This window comes from Sabethes cyaneus, chromosome 1 (assembly GCF_943734655.1).
Source record: "Sabethes cyaneus chromosome 1, idSabCyanKW18_F2, whole genome shotgun sequence".
Classification (NCBI taxonomy): Eukaryota; Metazoa; Arthropoda; class Insecta; order Diptera; family Culicidae; genus Sabethes; species Sabethes cyaneus.
This window is the reverse complement of record NC_071353.1, coordinates 150,873,239-150,899,069: the sequence shown is the minus strand read 5'-3', so window position 1 is coordinate 150,899,069 and position 25,831 is coordinate 150,873,239. Positions and strand designations below refer to the sequence as shown.

The window sequence follows — 25,831 nt, the reverse complement described above, 5'->3', positions numbered from 1 at the left end:
AATGTGTATGCCAAGTTTAATCAAAATCCGTCGAGCGGTTTGCGAGTCTATACCGGACACATGAACAGCATTTCATGTATACCTATAAAAAAAGGATTTCTGTCTGACTGTCCCTATGTTCCTTTTAGAATCGAAAAGTACTGAACCGATCGGCGTAAAAATTTGTATGTAGGGGTTTTTGGGGCTACGGAAGGTTCCCTCGATGGCAAAAGACCCCTCCCCCCACTAAGAGGGGGGGCTCCCAAACAAATCTATACCTATAAAAATGGATTTCTGTCTGTCTGCCCGAATGTTCCTTATAGAAGCGAAAACTACTGAACCGATCGGCTTGAAAATTTGCATATAGGGGTTTTTGGGGCCAGGGAAGGTTCTTATGATGGTTAGAGACCCCTCTCTCCACTAAGAGGGGAGTCTCCTGTACAAATGAAAAACAAATTTCCTCATAACTCGAGAACTGATCAAGAAAATGGAACCAAATTTGGCATGTGGGTGTTTTTGGAGACAAAAATTTTTTCTATGATAAATTGGGACCCCTCCCCGCTTTGGGAGGAGGGGCTCCTGTACAAATAAAATACAATTTTCCTCATAACTCGGTAACTAATCAAGTAAATAGCAACCCGCCGTCGGAAGCGTCGCCCACTGGGGGCAGGCAACTCCCCGCAGAAATCACTACTATCTAGGTTTATTTGTTTTCCTAGGTCCACCTGGATTTTCTGGAACGAGCGACAGCGAGTAAGGAGAGGATCGCGAAATGGTACTTTCCACAAAAAAGTTTTCGGGAAAATTGTACAATCATGGTGAATATTACTATCCGCTTTCTGGCTATGCAATGAGGGGACAGCGGAGTTGTTTTCTACTTTACTGTGAGGAAAAATTGCAAATTTGTATATTAAATTACCCATTCCTGGTAACTAATAAGCATTAACATAAGCAGCAAATCAGCGTATCTGGCATTTTATACTGCACGTTGTTGTATATTAGCTTTTTGACTGCATGGGTGTTTAAATTGGCATTCAAAATTGTATTCAAATTCTTCGTGTCGGTAATTAGCTGTAAATTAGCATTGTCAGCACTATAAGAATGTTATCAGTAAAGTAGCTATATATTTTGCCAAAATAGCATTTAAGTAGCATATTGGCCTACATTTGAATAGCATTGGTGATGCTTATTGGTTACCTGGGATGCTTTCATAGTTGCGTAACTGAAAAAATGAATCATCTAAGGTTGAACTCCTCAGAAACTTGCAAAACTCGAGATTGTGACAAAGATCATCTGAGATTCATGATTTATGTATACTACACAGGCTAATTTGTGACAATACGAAGTTTGTCGGGTCAGCTAGTTTTTATATATATAGAAGATAACACCTACAAAAAATGATCAATGAGTAACTTTTTCAAAATTTCAAACTAATCTATTTTCAGAGAGCTAAATAAGGCGCCATATCCTTGGCCAATTGCAACCTGGCTTCGAGTCTAAATACCATTAGTTCATCCCCGAGGGTCCGGAGTATCACTTAACCTTTATTAGCATAGATACTCCCAACGTCTGTAAATAAATCATTATCCATGTACACTCAAGTCGCGAAAGATACGTTCCACGTAAATCAAAATCGCGTAAAAAACGGCGTAAATTCCGAAATTTGCGTAAAAAAAACCGCGTAAATTCCAAAATTCGTGTAAAAAAACCAACAATCGCGTAAATTCCGATATTCGCGTAAAAATAGTCGCGTAAAAAACAAACCGCGTAAAAAAAACCACGTAAGAAGCGACTTCAGTGTACAAAGGAAGCGTTTGGTACGGGAGGTCCACGCTTTCTTCCTTCCCCTTGATTTCAAGGAGTTTAATGGAATTAGGTATTTTTTCTGGTTCCACCTGATGCCTTGAAATGCTGCGCAGTTGGCCGGGCCGTTGACATAAAAAATGATTGATTCAAGTAATCGTCATTTTCCAGGATGCCTTCCAGAATTGGTTGCGCAAGTGTGAGATTAGATGAACTTTTTACACACAAAAAGTTTCATTGAAATCTGAGAGGGTGCTGCCAACCCCATAGACGAGTTGGCGTGAAATCCGTCTATTCCGTTTGTTCATGATTTTTTCCGCCATTTCTCCCGTGTTTTTTTTTTGCGGTATTTTTCTCTATTGGCTCTAACTTGGATGCAAGTAGTGCTATGGATTGTCTTTGAAATTGAACTTGAAATCAGTTTTGATGAAATTGAGTATTAAATTAGAATTTTATTTGGATTCGAATTTAAGCTTAAAACTAGGCTTGAAACTAAACTTGAAATTTTATTTATAACTGAACTTGGACATGGAGTTATTTATACTTTTTTTCCAGAGTCCATTGCATAACAGTCATCCTGATTGATGCAACTGCCCGTAGTGAATACAGAGATTTAAAATAGAAAAGCATTGTGCTTTGGGATCTCATCTGGCATTGTCTGGTTTATGTTCAACTCAAAGAGATCAAGTGTATCAAAGCTACGCATAGAGAGCTGTCTCAGAACTATAATAAATCGTTAAATACCCACAAAATAAGTACAGAGAACTCCCACTAGGCATAATACAGAGCACCTGCCAACGAGATATTTCTAAACCTGATGACTAAATGTGTTCGAGTCAGAAAGCCAGACAGGCATAAAACGAGCTTTTCATCTGCAAACAACTGTTTATGAACATAGTTTAACAGAGATTCAGCACGATAGCCAATGAACATGCAACAGTAACACAAACAATCTTGACAACCTGGGGGAATAGCTCACACAGTGCATAAAATTGTGTCGATAAATCTCTTCCATAAACCAAATCTATGTACACTCACTTGCATTCGAAGTCACCGCATCATCCTCAACCAGGAAAGGCTGACGGCAAGGCATATTGTGCAAGAACTAACGAAGCCAACTTTTGCTTTTGAAAAAGCTTCAAGACTGACGATGATGATCATGATGATGAAGGTATTCGACTCCCATTGGAACCAGCCGAACAAAAATTAAAATACTAAAGATGGAGTCAATTTGGCCCCCAACCTCCCGTATCCAGAGGTTTTTACTTCAACGGCAACGGCAGAAGAAGAGAAGCCGTAGTTCATTTGCTCCTCTTAACGAGTAGCAAATTGAAGCTCGTTTGCATCGATGAGCACCCAAGAACTTATGCCGCCGTGTGTTCACACATGACGCGATGCGCACAGACACAGACACACACACAAACATCGACACAAACGCGTCATCAAAGTGCTAATGACACGGCCGGCTGCACAAGCTCGTTTGCTCCGATAAAGTCACTTCAGATGAAATAACGCCTAACTGAATGCCAAACTGATGCTGTGCGACTTTCAAGCAAGCAAATTCAGGCGTCGATTCGAGCACGTTTAAACAATCCTCCGAAGGAGGAAAATAAGAAGGGGGGAAGGGGGGAGCGCACAGAAAGTGCCAAAGCCAAATTTCGGAAGTTCATTACAATATCTGCGCGCACCCCAGACCGGAGCCGGAGGAATGTTGCTGAATGTTTAATGTTGATTTTAATGTTCGCTTCTTCATCAGCCGCCACCCACCACCGCCCAACACCCAGTGAGGATAGATGGTGGGTGGGTGGGTGGCGGTTAGTCGATTGGTTCGGACGGACGGGCACACGGTGTTTGATTGCATACTTCTGGGGTACGTACGACGCTGTTTCTTGCGATGTCGTCCCGACGCGATCGGACGACGGGAATGGGAAGAAATAAACATCCGAAGCAGCATAATGAAGCAAGCTTTTTCTTTGAACTTGAGCAGATCTTCACTGCTGACACTGACAGTGACTTAAAACTCCGGGTTCGATGATATAATATGTTGCCATATCCCTGCTGCCTTTGTTCACTTTGGGTTGGTGCAAAATTAAATGCAAATATTTACCCTCCGATGTATTCAAGCTAATTTATGTGAAAATTCGCCTGATTAGGAGACCGTCGTCAAGAGAATTCCTTTATTGGGGTGCTTTGTTCCAAAGCAGGTTTTGAAGTTTGATTGATTTAAGTTTACCCAGAACAGTTGTTAGGATTGGTTGGTTATCCTTTCGAACGACATTTAAGCGAGAAATATCCTCAATCTGCAGCTCACAAATCCCACAGCAATCCTTCTTCGTTACGGTACGGAATGTACTGGTTTTGCTAAACAAAAAGCAATAAAAGCTTTCAAAGCTCACAAAAGGATGTTACCCAATGGTACACAGCTTGGCGTAACCGACATGTTGAACCAGAGGAGTAACGAACCACACAGCACCCACATCCCCCCCCACCGTTTGAACATTCAACTACACAAAGTGATAGATTACATTCAATTGAAAAAATTGTTTCAGCTCTCCGTTGACCGACCACCCTTCGGACGAACTGCAATTGGTTTTATACGCGAACGATCGAATGAAAAACCGCTGTCGTTCAGACTAACCCCCCCGTCCCCCTCACCTCTCCCGGTGGTCCCTAAACCCCGCAGCCAGAGAGTAGTGCCAGATTCCACACTACTCGGAAACGAATCCTCCTAGTTTCATCCTATTGATGTGATTGGCGTGTAAAGCCAAGCTTGCACCACACAAAAACAACGTCGTCCAACGGATTGGGGTTCTGCCTGCTCGCCCATCGGACTAAAGTATACATACGAAGTAGATTAAAAGCGCGTTACACTTGTGAAATCCCGTTTCCGGCCACGACACGGGACGGTTTGCATTCCGCACTCTCTCGCTGGAATGCAGTAACCACTCGGACGGACTGGACGGATCGGATGAACAAACAGAGCGATTTGAATCTATAGCATTGATTAATATTCCATTGACGGAAGGGTGCTTTCTCACTTCGAAACGATGTAATTGATTGCGGAAGGATAGCTTCTGATTACGGGGCGCGCACCCACACACACGCACAGACACACATAGTTGACTGTGTCGGTCAATAGTTTCAGCCGGTTATGTTAGGTTAGTGTTCCGCTTTTCAATCATTCACTATCGTGTGGCACTGTGGTGTTAAATAATGTCAGCTTCCGTCTGCTTTAGAGTTAATCGGCTAAAGGGGCTGTATTTGCTTGAAGAACAAATGTATCAGCAAAACATAGAACAGGATTTTTAAACTGAGATTTTAAATTTTACAAATTTTATGTCAAAATCGGTTCACCCGTTGCCCGAGAAACAAGAATTATTTTCTCGGGAACCAGTAACATACAGTCATTGACCCCCAATCTAATTTTCGAATCAAAGATATTTATTTTACTACCAAAATGTAAGAGGACTGTATAGGGTATTGTTCAAAATTATCATACAAAATGGGTTGAGGTGCCCTCGAATTTTGCCGAAATATTGGGCCCTATTCTCACAGTCACCTCATTTCAATTTTTTAGGTTTAGGATTTTAGGACGCTTATTAAAAGCCAGCTTTTTCTGTACCAAGCAACAAACGTATCCAACAATCTTCACGGCCAAGGCAACAATCAACGATAGTGCGGAAGAACGAATATGACTTTAGGCTGCCAGGCAGCATATGTACAGCAGCTTACAGCCATCTTCAAGCTGCGAAGCCCGAACAGAAGAGGTCCCAAGTTGCTACCTACCCGATATCTATACCTATAAAGAAGGATTTCTGTCTGTCTGTCTGTCTGTCCTATGTTCCTTATAGAATCGAAAACTACTGAACCAATCGGCGTGAAAATTTGCATGTATAGGTTTTTGGGGCCAGGAAAGGTTTTAGTGATGGTTAGAGACCCCTCCCCCCACTAAGAGGGGGGGCTCCCATACAAATGAAACACAAATTTCTGCATAACTCGAGAACTAATCAAGCAAATAGAACCAAATTTGGCATGTGGGTGTTTTCGGTGACAAGAATTTATTCTAGGGTAATTTGAGAACCCTGCCCTCTTTATAAGGGGAATTATAACTCCTCTCCCCCTTAAGAGGGGGGGCTTCCATACAAATTTCCTCATAACTCGAGAACTAATCAAGCAAATGGAACCAAATTTGGCATGTGAAGGTTTTCGAGGGCAAGAATATTTTCCATAGTAAATTAGGACCCCTCCCCACTTTTGGAGGGGGGGCTCCTGTACCAAAGAAACACAATTTTCCTCATAACTCGAGAAGTAATTAAGCAAATGGAACCAAATTTGGCATGTGGGTGTTTTTGGAGACAAAATTTTTTTCTATGATGAATTGGGACCCCTACCCGTTTTAGGAGGGGGGGATCCTATACAAATGAAATTCAAATTTCCTCATAACTCGAGAACTAATCAAGCAAATGGAACAAAATTTGGCACGTGGGTGTTTTTAGAGACAAAATTTTTTTCTATGATGAATTGAGACCCCTCCCCACTTTAGGAAGGGGGGCTCCTATACAAATGAAATGCAAATTTCCTCATAACTCGAGAATTAATCAAGCAAATGGAACCAAATTTGGCATGTGAAAGTTTTCTAGAGCATGAATATTTTCTATGGTGAATTAGAACCCCTCCCCACTTTAAGAGGGGGGCTCCTATACAAACGAAACACAAATTTCCTCATAACTCGAGAACTAATCAAGCAAATGGAACAAAATTTGGCACGTGGGTGTTTTTAGAGACAAAAATTTTTTCTATGATGAACTGGGACCCCTCCTCACTTTAGGAGGGGGGGCTCCTATACAAATGAAATACAAATTTCCTCATAACTCGAGAGCTAATCAAGCAAATGAAACCAAATTTGGCATGTGAAAGTTTTCGAGGCCAAGAATATTTTCTATGGTGAATTAGGACCCCTCCCAACTTTAGGAGGGGGGGCTCCTATACAAATGAAATACAAATTTCCTCATAACTCGAGAACTAATCAAGCAAATGGAACCAAATTTGGCACGTGGGTGTTTTTGGAGACAAAATTTTTTTCTATGATGAATTGGGACCCCTACCCACTTTAGGAGGGGGGGCTCCTATACAAATGAAATTCAAATTTCTTCATAACTCGAGAACTAATCAAGCAAATAGAACCAAATTTGGCATGTGGAGGTTTCTGGAGGCAAACATATTTTCTATGGTGAATTAGGACCCCTCCCAACTTTAAGAGGGGGTGCTTCTACACAAATGAAATACAAATTTCCTCATAATTCGAGAACTAATCAAGCAAATGGAACCATATTTGGCATGTGGGTGTTTTTGGAGGCAACCATTTTTTCTATGATGAATTAGGACGTCTCACCTTTTTAAGAGGGGGGGCTCTCATACAAACGAAATACAAATTTCCTTATAACTCTAGAACTAATCGAGCAAATGGAACCAAATTTATCATGTGGGTGTTTTTGTAGGCATGAATATTTTCTATGGACTTCCCTACATTAAGAGGGGGGGGGCTCCTATACAAATGAAAAACAAATTTCCTCATAACTCGAGAACTAATCAATCAAATGGAACCAAATTTGGCATGTGGGAGTTTTAGATGGCAGAAATTTTTTCTATGGTGAATTGGGACCCCTCCCAACTTTAAGAGGGAGGGCTCCTATACAAACGGAATACAAATTTCCTCATAACTTGAGAACTAATCAAGCAAATGGAACCAAATTTGGCATGTGGGAGATTTTGGAGTCTTGAATTTATTTTACGATAGTTAGAGACCTCTCACCCCTGTGGTAGGGGGATATGGACTCTCATATAAATAAAACAGAAATTTTTGCGAAACTCAAAAACTAATCGAACTCGAGAAATTCGACTCTTCCATAAAACATTAGTCAATACAAGACCACAAAAACTATCTATAGTAACACTAGATCATTCAGGACGAGACGGTCGCGAGTGTTGCCGGTGACCCGCCGTCGGAAGCGCCGCCCACTGGCGGGCTTGCAAAACTCGAGATTGTGACAAAGATCATCCGAGATTCATGATTTATGTACAACACAGGTTAATTTGTGGCAATACGAAGTTTGTCGGGTCAGCTAGTTATTGATATCATAAATGTGGAAGGCTGGATGATGGAGTGGACTGCCAACCTGAACCTTTAAGGTCTGAATCAAATATGGCACTTCTCAATTCAAAATTCAAACAAATCATCACGTGGGTTAAAGTTGGTACAGCGAAATTGATTATTACATGGAAGGATCCTAGATCCTAATGCTGGAAGGCGATTCTTACAACCCCGGAATGCGCACAAGTGCCTCTGCGTGTGGGTCCGCTCAATCCCTTTTGGTTCTTCTGTAACAGCTTTTCTGTCCTATTTTCCGATTTTTTTTTGTCCGATCTTTCAGACAACAGACAGATGTTCGCTCTTCCACTGTCCTTTTTTCTTCTTTTCCTGTCCCGTTTTTTACCTTTTTCCTGAGTTCTGGTTGTTCTTTCCCGTTTTTTGCTCTTTTTCTTCCGGGGTTTTCTCGTTTCTATTTTTCTTCGTTCCCAAACTCATTTTGTCATTTTCTGTCCTGTTTTAATGTTCTTTTTTGGTCTTTTTTCACTTTTCCATTTTTCGTTTTCGTCTGTTCCGTTTTTCCTTTTAGTATTTCCTACTTTTTCTCATTTGTCACTTTCTGTTTTTCTTTTCCGATCACTTTCTCTTTTGTTCTTTTTTCTCTTTTTGTGTTCTCATTCTACATTTTCCTACTTTACTATTTTGATTCGTTTTCTTTATAGGTTTTCTTTCTTTTCTCACGTTTTTCTTTTCTTTTCCGTTCTCCATCTTTTACTGTCCCTCTTTTCTCTCGTTTTCTGCCTTCACACTTATTTTTGTTCTCTTTTTATGCTCCGTTCTCCCCTTAATCTGCCACGGTTTCTCTTGCCAGTTTTTATTCTTTTCCTCCCTCACTTTTTTTCTATTATGTTTGTTTGATACGTTTTTTTTGTTCACTTATCCGTTTTTTCTACTCTTCTCTTTCTCCTTTTATATCCGGTTTGACTTTTTTCTCTGATTTCTCGTTTCCTCTATTGCTTTTTTTATCTCGCTATTCTTTTACCCTTTTGGTTTCTCGTTTTCTGTTCCGTTTACTTTTTCTTTCCTTACTTTCTGTGCTCCTGTTTTCCAATCCTTTCTGTCACAATTGTTTTTATATTTCTGTCATGCCTTCCCTGTTTTATTTTCTTTCCATTTATTTCTCGTTTTTCCTTTTATCTACCCGCTGTTTCCTTTTTATTTTAATTTCCGGACCCGTTTTACGCCCTTTGCAGCCTGAAGTTTCCTCCTGTTTTTTTCTGTTCCATTTTCATCCGCTGCTTACGGTTTTCCTTATTTTGGCCCAGTTTTTCCACTTTCCTAGTCTCCTTTTTTGTGTTCTGTCCCATTAAATTTTTTTTGTTCTTTTTGTTCTGTTCCTTTTTTCCTCTTATGCAGTACTCAGAGGGTCATTCCTAACGATTCAGAGCAGGGCATTTTTAGCAAAATATAGAAAATGAATGAATAAACATAAGTTTTAAATTATTTGAGGACTTTCAAATGACACCAAGCGCACTACAAATTAAAAAATACCCTTTATAGAACTCACTTTGACAGTCTTTTCGTTTTCTACGGTCAGGAAAGGCAAAACAAAGCTATTCTTATAATCCAACGTTTCGGCTAATTTCAGTTAACCTGCTTATTGAAGGTTAAGGTCAATAAATTTTCGATGCTGTAATTCAAAAATGACCACAATGTGACCAAATAAGTCGAAAATACAAGGAAAATAATCAAAAACACGGCAAAATAACGACGAAAAGACGACAAAACAACGAAATGGCTCAAAAAGACGATGCAAGTGTGACAAAAAAACGTCAAAATTGAAACGAAATTGGCCATAGGGGATAACAAAACCGATAAAATACGCCAACGCTAAAAAGGCACTGAAAAACGCCAAAAAGTAACAAAAAATAGCTTAAAAGACGTGCAACCAAAAACGTCTTTTTATCGAAAAACACAAGATATAAGAAAGCGATAAAAAATGCTTCAAAATACGATAAAAATCAGACACTGAAAAGACAGTAACAGAGACAAAAGACGGCATAAAGATGCCAGAAGAATGAGAAAAAAAGAAAACTACATAACTGTAAAAACGAAAGAAACGAAAAAAGACTCTGAAGATACAACAAACAAGACGACGAAAACTAACAAAACGATTTCTAAAAAAACCTTGAAAGAATGTTACAACGATGGACCAAATTTGAGGATAAAACATAACAAATAGACGACAAAAGAGCAAAACAGTGCAAAACGGCCTAGAAAGATAAGGAAAATGGCAAAGAAAGCCAAAAATACCCCGAAAAATGCAAAAAAGCAACAAAAATACCAAACAAGACGGTAAAGCCGGCCAACAGATGAGGTTAAGACGTCAAAAGACAATAATACGCCAAAAGGAAGACAAAACATACCATTAAGAGCAACCAAAAACATCAATTTGTTGAAAACGCAATAAAGATGTAAAAAAAAATATGACAGAAAACGTTTCAAAAGATGATTAAAATTACAAAAAGACGCTCGAAAGATATTAACAAAAATAAAAAGAGGGAATAACGACGCCGGAGGATGCCAAAAAACGACTAAAAATTCAAACGACAGAAATGGAAAAAAGCGTCGAGAAAAAAACACTAAAACCCGACAAGAAATGCAAAAAAAATTACAACACAGTGGTTAAAAAATAACGAAAAGACGTCAAAAATAGGACGACAGAAATGATAACAAAAATACAAGGAAAAGGATTCAAAAAGACGACGAAAGCTGTAAATACGTTAGAGAGATGCCAGCCAAAAAGAACAAAAACGATAATCAAAACGATAAAAGAAACCGAACAACGTCACAAAAGCAACCAGAAATACACAAAAGACGATAATAACGGCAAATGGACCACGCAAATACCTCAAAATATGACAAACAGGTGACAGACATGACGAAAAAAAGCCATTAAAAAACCAAAAAGGACTTTATGCCGAAAAACATTAGAAAGATGTAAAAAAAGTTTCAAAATACAATAAAAAATATAAAAAGACAGTGTAAAGCAGTCAAAAGATTGAAAAAAGACAACTAAATAGCGTCAAAATAACCAAAATAAATGACGGAAACAAAAAAGACGGTAAATAGGAACAACACTTCTAACTTCTAGCTCACGTCACGTTTATTCCGTTTTTGGTCCCGTTTTTTGTTCCCCTTCTCCGGTTTTCCTTTTTTTTATCACCCGTTTTATGTCTTTTTCTTTTTCATTTTACCTTTTTATTTAGTCTGTTTTCATTTTCTTGTTCTTTTGTTCCATTTTCCAATTTTTTGTATAATCTTTTTTTCTGTCCATTCTTTCTAGGTCCCTTCTTTCTTCTTTTCTTGTTCCGTTTTTCGCCCTTTTCCTGAGTCGTGATTGATTTTTGCCTTTTTTCTCACGTATCTTACGTTTTTTCGTTTCCAGGGTAATTTCTCGGGTACTTTTTCATTTCGACGTATCTGCAAATGAGATATTCTCTTCGTGTCTCCTCTCTTCCGCTGTTTACGGTGATACTAATGCATTTTGACACATCAGTTTTGCATGACTCGGTTGCCGGATTAGTTTCGCCGTAAAAAGCGGAAGAGAGGAGACACGAAGAGAATCTCTCATTTGCAGATATGTCGAAATGAAAAAGTATCCGAGATTCTTCCTATTGCTCTGTCTCATTTTTTGTCATTTTCTGCCTCGTTTCGACTTTTGTTTTCTTCTGTTTTTTTTCGTTTTCGTCTGTTATGTTCTTACTTTTATTATGTCCTGCTTTTGCGCCCCTTCTTTTTTCTATTTCTACTATTTTTATTTACCGAACGCTTTTCCTCTTCCGTTTTCTTTTTATTCTTTCTCTGTGACGATTTTCCTCTTTTTCTCTTCCTCTGATCCTTTTCTCTTTTCTTCCTGTCTCATTGTAGACCCTTTTTCAAAATCCAGACTGTGCTTTTCCGTTTTTTTGCCTTTTTTCTTCCGTTTTCATTGCTTTCCAAGTTCAGGTCTCGTTTTGTTATTTTCTGTTCCGTTTCAACTTGTTTCTTTTTTTGGTCCCGATTTTCGTCTTTTTTCGCTTTTCCGTCTTTTGTTTTTGTCGGTTCTGTTTTTCCTGTCCTACAGTTTCTGTCACATTTTCTTTTTCTGTCCCGATTTTTATTTTGTTTCTGTTCTCGCTTTTTCATTTTCCTACTCCCGTATTTTCTGCTTTTTTTCCCGTTTTACCCTTTTATGCTCAGTTTATACTATTTTTCTCTGTACTTCTCTTCTTTCTTTCTCTCTTTTCGTCTCTTCTCTTCCGTTCTTCATCTTTCTATGCACGACTCTTCATTTTTTTCCTCGTTTTCCCTTTTTCATTCCTATTTCCTATCTTTACACTTTTCCCTTTTTCTTCTTTTTCTTAATTTTTATTCTTTTACTCTCTCCTTTTCTCTACACCGTGTGTCTAGTTTTTGCGACGTTTTTCCAAAAAGAAAACGCAAAGAGAAAAGAAAACAAAAAACTAAAAATCCGAAAATCCGAAAATTGTTTTTTTTTGTATTTTGCCTTTATTCTTTCGTTTTTATTCAATTCCAGGTCCATTTTTCCTCTTGCATTTTTTTTATCATTTCGACTTTCTTTTTCTCGGACTCGAATTTTTATTCCGTTTTCAGTTATGTTCTTCCTCTTATTATGTCCTGCTTTTCGAGCTTTTCTGTCACATTTCGTTTTTCTTTTCCGGTCGCTTTTCCTTCCGTTTTCTTTTTATACTTTTTATGCACCGATGTTCCTCTTTTTTTTTCTTATATTCCTCTTTTCTGTCCGTCATTTCCTCTTCCGGCGTTCCTTGTATGTTTTTCTTTTTGTCTTTTTTCTTCCGTTTCCCTCGTTAGCAGGTCCAGATGTCGATTTGTGATTTTCTGACCCGTTTTAACTTTTCAACTCTGTTTTCTTCGGTCATTTTTCATTTTTCTGTTTTAGTCTGTTCCGATTATCCTCACGTTCTGTTTTCCTTTTCCGATCGCTTTTTGTCTTTCGTTTTTCTTTCTCTTTTTCTGTTCCGATTTTCCTCTTTTTCTGTTCATTCTACATTTTCCTACTTTGTTATTCTTCGTTGTCTTTATTGTTTTTCATTCTTTTCTCTCGTTTTTCTTCTTTTCTCTTCCGTTCTTCTCTTGTTTTGTCCTTCTCCTTTCCCTCTTTTCTCTTATTTTCTACCTTCACATATGTTTTTTTTTCTTTTTATGCTCCGTTCTCCCCATAATTTGTCACGGTTTGTCTATCGTTTTTCTTTTTTTTCCTCTGTCACTTTATTTTTCCTTCATGTTTGTTTGAAACGTTTTTTTCCGTGCCCTTTTCCGTTTTTTCTGTCTTTTCCTTCTTTTTCTGGAGAGCAGCAGCGCATTATCTCTAAATCCTAATTTCTAAAGTTTTCGTCTTTTATCTGACATTTTTTGATACATTTTCCCATCCCAGTCCCACTTTTCCCCATCCTTCTCCTTTTATATCTGACCTTTTTTTCTCTTCTCGTTTCCTCTATCGCCTTTATTCTCTCGCTATTCCTTTCGCTTTTAGTTTCTCTCGTTTTTTGGTCCGTTTACTTTTTCTTTCCTTGCTTGCTATGCTGTTTCTTTCCTGTTTTCCAATTCTTCCAGTCAAAATTATTTTTGCTCTTCTGTCACGTCTTCCCTGTTTTATTTACTCTTCTTTTTATCTCTTTCCTCTTTATCTTCTTTTCCTGTCCCGTTTTCACCCTTTTCAGCCTGAGGGATTCTGTTTTTTTCTTTTATGTTCCATTTCTCGTCCTCTGGTTACGGTTTCCCTCATTTTAGGCCAGTTTTTCCTCTTTCACTAGTCTCCTTTTTTGTGTTCTGTCCTGTTAGTTTTTTTTGTTTTCATCTGTTTATTTGTTTAAACTGTTCTTTTCTTCCTCTTATCATCATAATCCTTTTCTGGTGCGTTGTTTTTCGTTTAATTTTATTTCTCTTCCGTTTACTTTATTTTCATTTTTCTTGTTTACTGTGTACTGTGTTTACTGTTTTACCACAATAGATCAAAATAATGGTCGCAGTGGTCAAATCTTCCGACAAAAAAAACTGTTTTTTATTTCGTTTTTCCTCCTTTTCTGTCCAGTTTGCCCTATTCTCCTTTTCAGTTTCATCGTGTCTTTTCTCCAATTCTGTAACGGCTTTTCTTTTCATGCCAATTATTCTTACTTTTCTCTCCAACGCTTTTTCCTCTTTTGCCCTTTCGTTTGTCCAGTTTTCATTTCACGATTTTCTCTCTCCTCTTTCTGTTTTACTCCACTGGTTCTAGCTTGGTTTCAAATTGCACCTAAAAATTGTCTTTGGAGTTCGACTTGAAATCAGTTTTGATGAAATTGGGCATTTAATTTTAACACAACCGCAACTATTTTTAAAAAAATTTCATCGCAAAAGTAGAGGCAGATTATATTAACATAACTGCGGAACTCGAAAATTGTAATTATTATTTTTATACAAAATTTTAAAACGAGCTTCCCGTCTGGACACACCATTCGATATGCATCTCTCTCCTTTATCTGATGATTCGAAGACATGTAAATAATATGTAATATTCTCCATTGGAAGGTCGAAGTTGGATAGTGCTATCATCATTTGTGGCTCGAGCTTCGAGGTTTAACAAGTCCGTCGATAAAGAAGGACTTCAAAAGACGTATGAGTCCAAGATTTTGCTTTGCAGCACATTCATCAGAATTCTGCGGAAGATTTACGCTGTATAGTGACTATATTCCAAGATTAAGTTTCTTGACTAATCGATGGTATTACATGTAATTTGAATGTAAAATAATCGCATTAATTATATTATGTATGTTACGGTAAGAATATCAGTGTTCCTCATGGAAGCAGCTTGAGACCGATTTTTATCCATTCATTTATTTCATAATTTTTGAAAAAGATTGTAGCGATAGAACATGACTCTTCATTTGTAAAATAATGGATTTTTTATTGACAGTCGAAAATAAATCCAGTACAGTCTATGATACCTATTCCCACCAATTAAATTTAGAATATTCGAGCCAGAAATCCAACCGGACGATGTAAATTCAATCAATGTTTGCGCAGAACTTAAAGGTTAGGAAAGAATCATAATCAAATTTAGTGAAAATGGTCCCTCTTTAGTGTGGACCTGCCAACAGAGTGATTTTTACCCTGATATTTCACCCAGATTATATCCTCTCGCTGACAAACCCAACGAGAATTTACGAAAGATTCGAGCCAATTTCGTCGCCCGATAGTCATCCCTCCCACGCCATTACTACTTCTAATGATCAACCCTTGTCAGCAGTTCAGATTTGACGCTAAAAATAGCACCGGAAACAGCAGTAACAGCAGCAGCAGCAGTGTGCCATCGGGCGTCTAATGTCAACTAATAGCGATGATGCCTGCCTCTTGATGCTGTCGACCCACGCTACCATCCATCGGTCGGGTTGGTTCCGGTTGCGGAGGTGAACGAGAACAACTGTAAGCTGATAATGGCGATAACGGCTGTTGAAAATGAGTTGCCTCACAACACAACACTGGAACTGACTTCAGGGGGGCACAATCGGCGGCCGCCGAAGCAAAGAGTAAACAATCTTGAAAGCTTTTAGTTGTAAAGTTAGATTAATTGTGTGTATGTGTGTGTGCGTCCTTGCGTTGAACCAGCCCTTGCTTGCTCTCACGACGTGCGGCAGCACGGAATAGCAACAAATAGCTCACAGCATAAAGCATAAGAAAGTTGGTACTCACCTAAGGGGCAGCAGATATTTCAAACCGGAAAGGAAAGCGCCACCGGAAATGGGGAAAGAGAAGAAAAAGAAGAAAAAAAAAACGTTTTATTAGCGAAAAGGTTACATCCGCCTTCGGCGTCTGGCATCGGTAATTATATACGCTCAAAGAAACGCAAACGCTAATAAACGAGGGCTCTCTACAACTTGAATCATGATTGCTTGCGCGATGACGATGATGATGCTCACGGAGAAAAAAAGGAGAACAATCTGTAAATAGAAAGAAAGGGAGAAAAACGAAACAGAAAATAAAAAAAAATATACGATAAAATATTCAACAATATGATAATCAAGTGGAAAAGTTGCTTTGCTCTGAACGGGGTGGAGGAGCAAAGCAATGAGAACAGAATTATAAAAAAAACGAAATCATGAAAACTAGGCAGCAGCAGCAGAAGCAGACATGCAAAGTTGCATGTGCCCGAAGGGCAGTAAAATTAATTACTCATCCTGAAAGAGAGAGAGAGAGAAAAAATCGAGAAATAAAAATAAAAAGGCGAAATCAGTTACGCTGCTGCAACGGAAGGTAAATCGAACCCGGCAATGGACTGTAGAGAGCAAAAGTTTTCGCGCGCTGCTGTTCGATAAAATTTCTCAAGGAAATCAATATCTTCAAACGAAGCCCACGAGGGGTACACTTTTGCGAGGAAATTTTAAAGGAAACTTTTCCTTTGTGTTCGGCTTTTCCTGTCGAAGAGGGCTCCCTCCCAAAGGGTAAGCACAATTAAGTGAGTTTCGTCTAAAACTTTGCTTCAACTAGGCGCACGCTTTTGCTAGCAATTAATGGACGCGTCGCTTTCGTCAGTTTGCTGTCTTCAAGATATTTTTTTTCTTATAGAGCTACTCAATAGCTATAGAGAATCCAAAAAGTTAAGTTTTCTTAACAATTTGAAAAGTGCTCAGTAGACGCTATTTGCGTAGAACAAATCAAAATATTTATACTCTCACGTCAAAAAAATATAGCCGAAAATGGGTATAAATTGACCTTCGCGAAAGCGTAGACAAAATACCATCGAAACGTAGGAGAGGGAATAAAAACTGAAGTCACTTAAAACGAATCTGGTGTGATGGAGTACATTATCTGTTCCACACTGGTAACAAAACGCGCCGCTTTTTTTTGACAGCTTGAAATCGTCGCAGACATAAATTGCTTGGCTGTATGTGTGTGCTTTAAACGTAAATATTTTGTTTGACTAACATACTTTACGTTGGTTTACTTAACAAAATAAATAAATTTGCACACGCGACGATTCGGCCGGCGATTTCGTCCGCGACGATTATAATTTATCGCAGTTAAAAGAGTGGGGAAGTTACAATACTTTAGAGCCAAAAAAATAGCAAAGCCGTGGGCTTAAACCGTCATTAGACATTATCCTTCTTTATCGACAGACTTCGCAGCCGGCTGCCCCACTAGCGGAGCAAAAGTGCGAAGCTCGAATCCTTGAAATTAGCACAGCAGTAGCTAACAAAACCATATTATCTTCAATCTGCGTTATGTTTCGGTATGGAATATTCTTAGTTTGCACCTTTCCTATTTTGCGCTGGTGTATTGCAGCCTCCATTAGATCGAAACTTTTCCAAACGTTTGTTTTTTGTTTCATCAGCGGAAAAACATTGTTTTCCTTCGGCTAACATCTGTAGAGTACACAGTTTTCTGCAGATCTTCCATTTCTAGTATCTATAATATAGTGCCTGAAACTGTATATAATTAGCTATACATTTTCGCCTCGTTCATGAATCGCACTTTTGCCCCGTCCATGAGTCGCACCTTTACCCCGCCAGGCGCTTAACGGGGTTTGATTAAACTACGGAAAAGCGAAATATGTTTTGTAAATGCTTTTCACCGTATTTCCAAAACAGATATGTGAGTGATGTAAAATGCTGCTACAAATTTTCAACAAGTAATATCCTCCTATTGATATCGTCCTATTGTAACAAAAAATTACATCAAAACCGCACTAAAATAAAATTTTGCACATAACTCAGCAACTATGCTATTCAAACTGTCAAAGTAGTCCCCCATCCATGCCAATGTAGTCAATTTACTCGGAAACTGCAGCTATAAATCATCAAAACGCACTTTTACCCCTCCGTACTCTACCTATAAAAATGGATTTCTGTCTGTCTGTCTGTCGGTATGTTCCTTATAGAATCGAAAACTACTGAACCAATCGGCGTGAAAATTTGCATGTAGGAATTTTTGTGGCCGAGGAAGGTTTTTATGATGGTTAGAGACCCCTCCCCCACACTAAGAGGGGGGCTCCCATACAAATGAAACACAAATTTCTGCATAACTCGAGACCAAATCAGGCAAATGGAACAAAATTTGGCATGTGAGTATTTTTGTAGATAAGATTTTTTGTATGGTGCATTGAGACCCCTTCGCTCTTTAGGAGGGGAATTATGACCCCTCCCCTCTTTTGGAGGGGATTTATGACCCCTCCCCCCTTTTGGAGGGGGGCTGCTATACAAATGAAATACAAATTTCCTCACAACTCGAGAACTAATCAAGCAAATGGAACCAAATTCGGGAGTTGAAGGTTTTTGGAGGCAAGAATTTTTTCTATGGTGAATAAAGACCCCTCCCCACTTTACGAGAGAGGGCTTCTATACAAATAAAATACAAATTTTTTCACAACTCGAGAACTAATCAATCAAATGGAACCAAATTTGGCATGTGGGTGTTTTTGGGGGCAAATATTCCTTCCCACTTCAACAGGGGGGGGTATCATATCCAAATGAACTACAAATTTTCTCTTAACTCGAGAACCACCAAACCTATTTGCAGCCCCCGCAGAAATCACCATGGAGCAAATGTCTGATGCGAAGTTTCTGTCGCACTGACCGAGTAGATAACAGTCTATCTTTTCAGCGGTAGAAACAAAGAGCAGTCATAGAAAAATAATGTCGTCACATAGGAGTATGTGGTGCATATACGGGAATGATAGAATTGGGAGAAGAAAACAAAACTTGGTATTAGACTACATAATAAAACAGGTGGCAGTAGTTTGGTTAGTAAAACATTTTAGGTCTATATCGAAAATTTCCTTCTTTCTCCCTTTTCAAAATAGTTTATGTCATGGCCGCGTATAGAGTCATATACGAGTAAGTAAAAAGAAAAAAATTATAAATTTGTAAAACTCTCATAAATGATCGAATCAAATCCAGACCGATATTATTACAAAACCAAAGGTGATATTAACACATTATGGTCTAGAAAGTCAAATTAGGTAGAATAAATTGTTTACTCAGTAGTCGTTGATTTTAGACTATTTACGTGTTAGCAACAAAATCTTGATTTAGGATGCCGCTTTGTTGGCATGAGCTATTTTAGAGTGACCCTTAAATTAACCAAAATGCAGAAATTATCTTCAAAACCAAACAAGATAGGGCGATATTAATTCAGCAATTTTATAGCTTGAAGTATTTTGAGTAACATTGCAGAAGACGGAATCCCTCTGTCTCGAGCCGTTTCCATATTAGGGCGATTTTCCTGAGTCAAGTTAGGGTGACCCTGCTATTTTGCGATTTTTCTCCATAACTTTTTGTTTTGCATTTCTCGCAAAGCACTTCTTTAGATGACTTTTGAGGCTCAACAAGATGCAACTTTTGGTGAAAAAAGAAACTGGCTATCTACTTTACTCATCTCAAGTTTTTAGTCTTAACCTTGAAATGCGGTCATACAAGCGTCAAGCGTAGCTACCAATATCCCCCCCTCCTTCCCTTTCCGCTCTATCCCCTCCTCTTCACCAAAAATTTTCATTTTCTTTACCCTACCGTCCCTTCATCAATTGTAGAACCATCGTTTCAAAAAAATATTAATATCTACTTTACTTCGATACTTATATTAAATTTTGTGGTAAAAATAGGCCGTTTTCAAATGTGTATGTATCTTAGAAAGATACAAGCAGAATTGAAATCGGTTGATTGCATTTGAAAGAACGTGATTTTCTGTACCTAATATCAAAAAATCGGAGAGGGGATTTTTGTTTATCTCAAATATATCAACTTTGAATATGTTAGGTTTTAACATATTTAAGTATACAAAAGTCAACGAGTTGCGTCATAACTCCGGAACGCCTTGACTGTTCTTCATCAAACTTGGCGTAATCTTTCTTGACATAAGTAAATCAGACATAAGGGGTTGACAAAAGCGGGGTGGTCGCTAAAAAGGGGAGGGGGAGATACAAATAACTAAAAGTGACTGTAATTATCTTGAATTTAGACCGTAATAAGTTGTGTGAGTGGGCCAAATCTAAAAGAGAATGTATTAACTTAACCTCATGTTTGCTGACTTGAACTTAATGAGGTTAGGCATTAAAAATGGTAGTCTTTCCGAAAAACGCATGGAATGGTAGACAAAGTAATGAAATCAAATGTGTTTAATAGAATCATAGAGTGGAATAAGACGTGAAGGGGAAATGGCGGAAAGTTAGATTAAGCAAAGTCATTCAAGCAACACTTACAAGATTTGTAATTCATTTCGTTTCACCAAGCTAAGGGATCCGCGCGTTACAGTAGTTTAGTGTGCTACCGTCGCTGGCGGAATAGCGTTATTTTTAGACACAAATTGTATCTCGTCCACGTCTTTTGTAGTCAACTACCGAATGAGAAGTTTAAATAGTTTTCTAACCGCGACGAGGATTTCCGTGATTCGCACCTCCTTTTTCATCACAAACAACTGCTGGTACTGTGTGCTTACATTCTGCTACCTACACACTCGCGAGTGTACAGCCTCATAGCAACTTTCTGCACATCCCGCCCGCGAAACCAAAGCCCACGAGCAGTTAATAGGTCGTAAGCACGAGCGACAGACTAGGACTGTATGGATACGGATTTTACTTTACTTCTTTTCTTCTTCATTTTACACCCTCGCTTACACACGCGGGTCAACTGCTGGGTTGCAATGACGAGTGTAATCGACGACCTTGGCTGATAACTAAATACACACTGGTAAAAAGTTGTCGCAGTGCATGAGAATATCAGAAAGGAATCCGAAAGAAATGCTCAGTCATGCATGTGTGTTCGTTAGAAGAAAATCGTGAGAGAAAAGTGGACCACGCGAATTCGGGCTTCACAACACTACGTTTCAGTTTGCAAATTCTCAATACAAAAAACAAAGCTTTATTCCTCATTTATACATATCTACCCCTCCCTCTGATTAGCTCTGCTCGGCCAGCGGCCCTTTTATCTACCGTAGTTGTGACGTTCCCATCTTTTCACAAGCTCTTCATCTTATCTCCCAACCACTTGTACCTACAACTTATAACGGTCCAAATGCAAGATATTATTATTATTATTCTATATTTGAGAGGTTTTCAGCCTGCGGCTGGTTCGCTCTTAAATGCAAGATAATCGCATCCACTTTTACATATTTGGACCTCCCCCCCCCTTTTTTTTTTAGCGACCACCCCCCTTTTGTCAACCCCCTGTGCTGATTCGCTTGTATAAAAAAATATGTACGCCAGGTTGGCTGAAGAACAGTCAAGGCGTTCCGGAGTTATAGCGCAACTCGTTAACTTTTGTATACAGTCAGTCCACAATCATGGGTCACACACAATTGTGGGTCATCTGCTGATTAGCGTTTAAATATCACCTTATGATTGATCAAATAACACAGGTCTGCATCAAAAAAAACTGCATAGGATTTTTCGACTGATTCTTATAGATTTTTGTCCACTGAATTCAGAAAAAATAATAAAAATTGTCGTTTCGTTTTCGTCGACGTTTTCATGTAATACTTGTTAAATAATCTTGAAAGTTGGTTTTAGACATAAAGCAGCAGAAATATTCCGGATGTAAATTACATTAAAAAATTGATTTTTACATCAGAATTGTATTTATTAATGTAAACCCTTCCATGTTTTGGAAGAAAACCATTAACGATGGAGAAACTATGGAGAATATTATTTTAAAGCAAATTTGGTGCGATCAAATACACCCACTTGCGCTCAGTCGACTGTACTGCCTTATAGAAGCAAGCTTGATAAAAGTCATGTATGAAACATTTGTAGAACTGAATGCAATCTATAAACTTTCTGAATTGTGTACTCCATTATATTTGTATTTACGTGGTAATTGTATTGCAACTTTATTCTTAGTTCAAACAAACGTTCTATTTATATAACAAGGCTTAAAGGCCTTCTTTATTATAAATGGAAAAAAATAATGCACTACTCTATTCAACGAAATTGTAGATTACATTCAGCTCTACAAATGCTTCTTACATATCTTTTACAGATTTTGCTTCTGTGATGCGCAGCTGTTGAATTTGCGTAAGTGTGTGTGCCTGAGTACATTAACCCAGTGTTGAAGGGCAAAAAAAAAAGAGTAAAGATAAAAATTTCAGTCCAGTAGTATTTTTCCTATATTTATTAAGTAAAAATTTGCTGAAATAACAGTAAAAGATCTTATTTTTGTTTTTTAATACGAATCTGTGATAATAATTTTTCCAGCTAATTTGTGATTTTCCAAAAAAGAAGCATAATTTGCAAAAAATCTGTACGTGATGGAGAAAAACGGAAATCAATTTTGGATTCAGTACTCCAAAAACATATGATTCACCTAAAATATCTCATGCATCTGAAAAAAATTTTATTTTTGCAGACCTGTGTAATTAGCGCCACTTACGAGTAACAATTTTATCAACCACTTCGTATCATATTCACGCATTAATCAGCAGAAAAAACTAAAATGACCCATAATTGTGTGTGACCCATGATTGTGGACTTACTGTACTTAAATCTGTTAAAACAACACATATTCAAAATTGATTTATTTAAGATAGACAAAAACCCCCTTTCAAATTTTTTGATATTATACACAGAAAATCACGTTCTTTCAAACGCAATCATTTTAATTCTGCTTGCATCTTTTTAAGATACTAACATATGAAAACGGCCTATTTTTATCACAACATTTAATATAAATTTAGAAGTAAAGTAGATAGCCAGTTTCTTTTTTCACCAAAAGTTGCGTCTTATTGAGCCTCAAAAGTTATCTGAAGAAGTGTTTTGCGAGAAATGCAAAATAAAAAAGTTATGGAGAAAAATCGCAAAATGGCAGAGTCACCCTAACTTGATTTAGGAAAATCGCCCTTATATGGAAACGGTTTGAGATAGAGGGATTCCGTCTTCTGCAATATTATTCAAAATACTTCAAGCTATAAAATCGCCGAAATGAATATCGCTCTGTCTTGTTTCGTTTTGAAGATAATTTCTGGATTTTGGTTAATTTAAGGGTCCCCTAAAATAACTCATGCCAAAAAAGCGGCATCCTAAATCAAGATTTTGTTGCTAACACGTAAATAGTCCAAAATCAACGACTACTAAGTAAACAATTTATTCCACCTAATTTGGCTTTTTGGACCACAGTGCAACGGCGGAAGTCGGCGAAACTTTTATTGATCTAGGAGGCCGTGCAGGAGCCTTTTAATAAAAAAAGCTCAAATTGTGATGAAAAGAAAACAGACCCAATGCATTTTTTTCAAATGCACGGGAACGTCGAAGTACGGGAAGTCCACGCTTCCTTCCCCTTGATTTCGAGGAGTTGAATGGAATTTGGTATTATGTATTACTGTTTTCACTTGATTCTTTGGAATTTTCTCCGCGCAGTTCGCCTGATCGTTGACAAGCAAAATGTTAGATTCATACAAACGTCATGTTCCAGAATGCTTTCAAGACTTAGCAGAGTTAGTATGAAATTAGATTAGATTAGTAGGTATATTTCCCGCTGGGTATAGGTAGTGTTGCTATGCTAAATACCAGTTTTACTCTCCAGTGCACAGTGATCCAAACCGCGAAATACGTGATTGCATGAGAGATTTTTCGCATACAGTAAGTCTTCGGGAAACGTTTTTGGTGTAAAAAGTTCCTTCTTTGGGCAGTAATCGTTGGGTGATTAATACCCCTAAAAGTGACATACGAAATTTTATTTTCTGATACATCCGAGATACCGGTTTGCGATCTTCAGCAAAGTTGTAGTAAATTTCAGTTCAAATAAATTAGGAAAGAACACCAGACCTGTATCTCTTGAATTTGTAGACATATTCTTAACGACAGTTTTCAGATCCTAACCTTTCCTGGTCAAAATTCATAGGTTTATAGTGTCCTGGAGATGTATTTATCTTGCCAAAACCCACAGTTTTGTGGAAATTCGCGTAAATGGTTTCGTGTACTGGGAGTGTTTCTGTGTCCTAAAATTGTTAATCAAATAAAACTACATACAGCTTGGAAAAACCATAATAAAACCTCTTACACTCGGGTCGGTAGTGCTTTGATATTATCCCAGAAGCCAGTAGGTATAAGCTTAAGCAGTTAAGCAACTCCTATCTGCATGCAACATCGATCCGGAAGTCCCAACCACCCCGATTCACGTACTCACCCTCTGGTCCCATGGCTAACGGCACCGGTGGGCGCCGTTCCGGCGAGGGCCAGCGCCTTATACCGGGCCTGCTCCTCGGTCGGCAGCACAATATCCACCGACCGCGATCGGATGGCACCACTTCCGGGCACCGCCAGAAGCGTCAGCTCACCCTCCGGGGGTTTTAGCTCTTCCGTTTTGGCATTCGTAACCTTGGTGAAGCACGAATCGACCGACGCGGCACGGTCCCGCTTCAGGTCCGGCACCTGCAGGTAGATGTCCCGCACAAAGTCGGCCGTCGCTGAATGATTGTCGTTGTGCTGCGCCGCAGCCGTTGTCGCTTCCGGTGGTTGTTGTTTGTCTTCGTTGTCATCGGACGAGATGGGCTTGGAGGAGGTGTCATCGTCGTCGTGCGGAGGCGCGATGACCGGAATGTCAAGCGGGTGCTCCGTGGAAGAGACATTTTCCAGCGAGGCACCGGTAGGTTCGACGAAGATCGCTTCCTGGCGGGAAATCGACCGTCGACGGGCGCGCGTTGGACCAACGCAGAAGGTGGTGTTGGTGGTGTCCACCGCCGGTGAACTGGGAGGCACTTCGATTGTCGGGGACGGAGAAAAGATTGAGCTAAACGGTGCGATTGGAGGTGGTGAACCGAGCGGCAGCACCGCGATTGGTGGAGGCGAACCGAGTGGAAGCGTATAGTTGGTGTCGAAGCCAGGAGGGGGCGGCAGCACGGGACCCGTGCAGTCCACCTCCGGTGGAGCCGCCAGGCCTCCGAAGTCCTCCTCGGGGTCATCTCCGTTGGTTGGCGAAAGGGTGAAGGTGATCCCGCAGGGGGACACAATCGGCGGTGGCAGCAAAACGTTGCATGTTACGTTGCAACTGAACCCGTAGTCTTCGTCGTCGTCGTCTTCTTCTTCTACTTCGTTGTCGTCCTCCTCCTCCTCGTCCGCCTCGTCGCCACTGCTGCTCGACGAGGAAGAGGTGTAGCTGAACGCTTGATATTCACCACTGTCGTAGTACTGGCGCTGTTCGACTCCCGTGTGGCGCCGGTACTCCTCCAGGTACAGACAGTGAATGCACGGTGGTGGTGTTTTTGAGCTTGATTTGCGCCGCTGGAAGCGCTTTGGCACGTCCAGAAAGGCCGCCGCTACGGCGGCCTGGGAATCTTCGACGGCACCGGTTAGGTCGAAGCTGCGCGAACGCTGACCGCTGGCCTGGGGCACCTGCAGCAGCGGTCCCGAGCTGGCTTCGTCCGCCGAAGCTTGTTGGTTTACTTTGAGGAACTGATTTGCGCGCTGCGCTTCGAGCTGGATTTCGTCAAATGATGCTGAGCGAACCTACACAGGAAAAGTGAAACCAAAATTACCTGAAAATCTTGTCATCGATCTGCGATCGACCGATCGATCAAAGGGGCACCTACCTGTTTGGGCACTTCCAGGCTGCTCTGTGTTTTCATCTCCGCGCCAGTCGGGGTCCGTGACCTGGTGAAGGTGTTCCGCAGTCGGTGCATAGTGCCAAAAGGGAACGGTGCGAATCGGTACTCCCTCGTCGGCGGCGTCGACGGCCGTGCTGCTGCTGCTGTTGGCTTAGCGACGGCGGCGGCGGCGGCAGCGGCAGCGACAACGACGTACACGTAGATGATGGCGATCCAACCGGGGAGCTATACTGCTGGCCAATGCAGCAATGCAGACCTCGATGCTGTCTCCTCCATGGTTTCTCCTCCAAGCGTACAACGACGACGTGGCCACCGACCGTCGTGGATGTCCACGTCCACCGGCGTCCGTTGGTCCGGTGGCTGGTCGGATCTGAT

At 39.7% G+C, this 25,831-nt stretch overlaps 1 protein-coding gene across 1 annotated transcript in view; it reads right to left on the bottom strand.

The window, feature by feature from the left end:
• Nucleotides 1-25,538, bottom strand: part of LOC128746445 (eye-specific diacylglycerol kinase) — a 173,289-nt gene extending 147,751 nt beyond the window's left edge. The window contains exons 1-2 of the mRNA XM_053843493.1: nucleotides 25,442-25,538; nucleotides 24,040-25,358 (exon numbers count right to left, since the gene is read on the bottom strand). Coding sequence (XP_053699468.1) covers nucleotides 24,040-25,358; nucleotides 25,442-25,531 — 1,409 coding nt within the window. The 5' untranslated portion in view covers nucleotides 25,532-25,538. The remainder of the gene's footprint in view (nucleotides 1-24,039; nucleotides 25,359-25,441) is intronic.
• Between the last annotated feature and the right edge of the window lie 293 nt (nucleotides 25,539-25,831).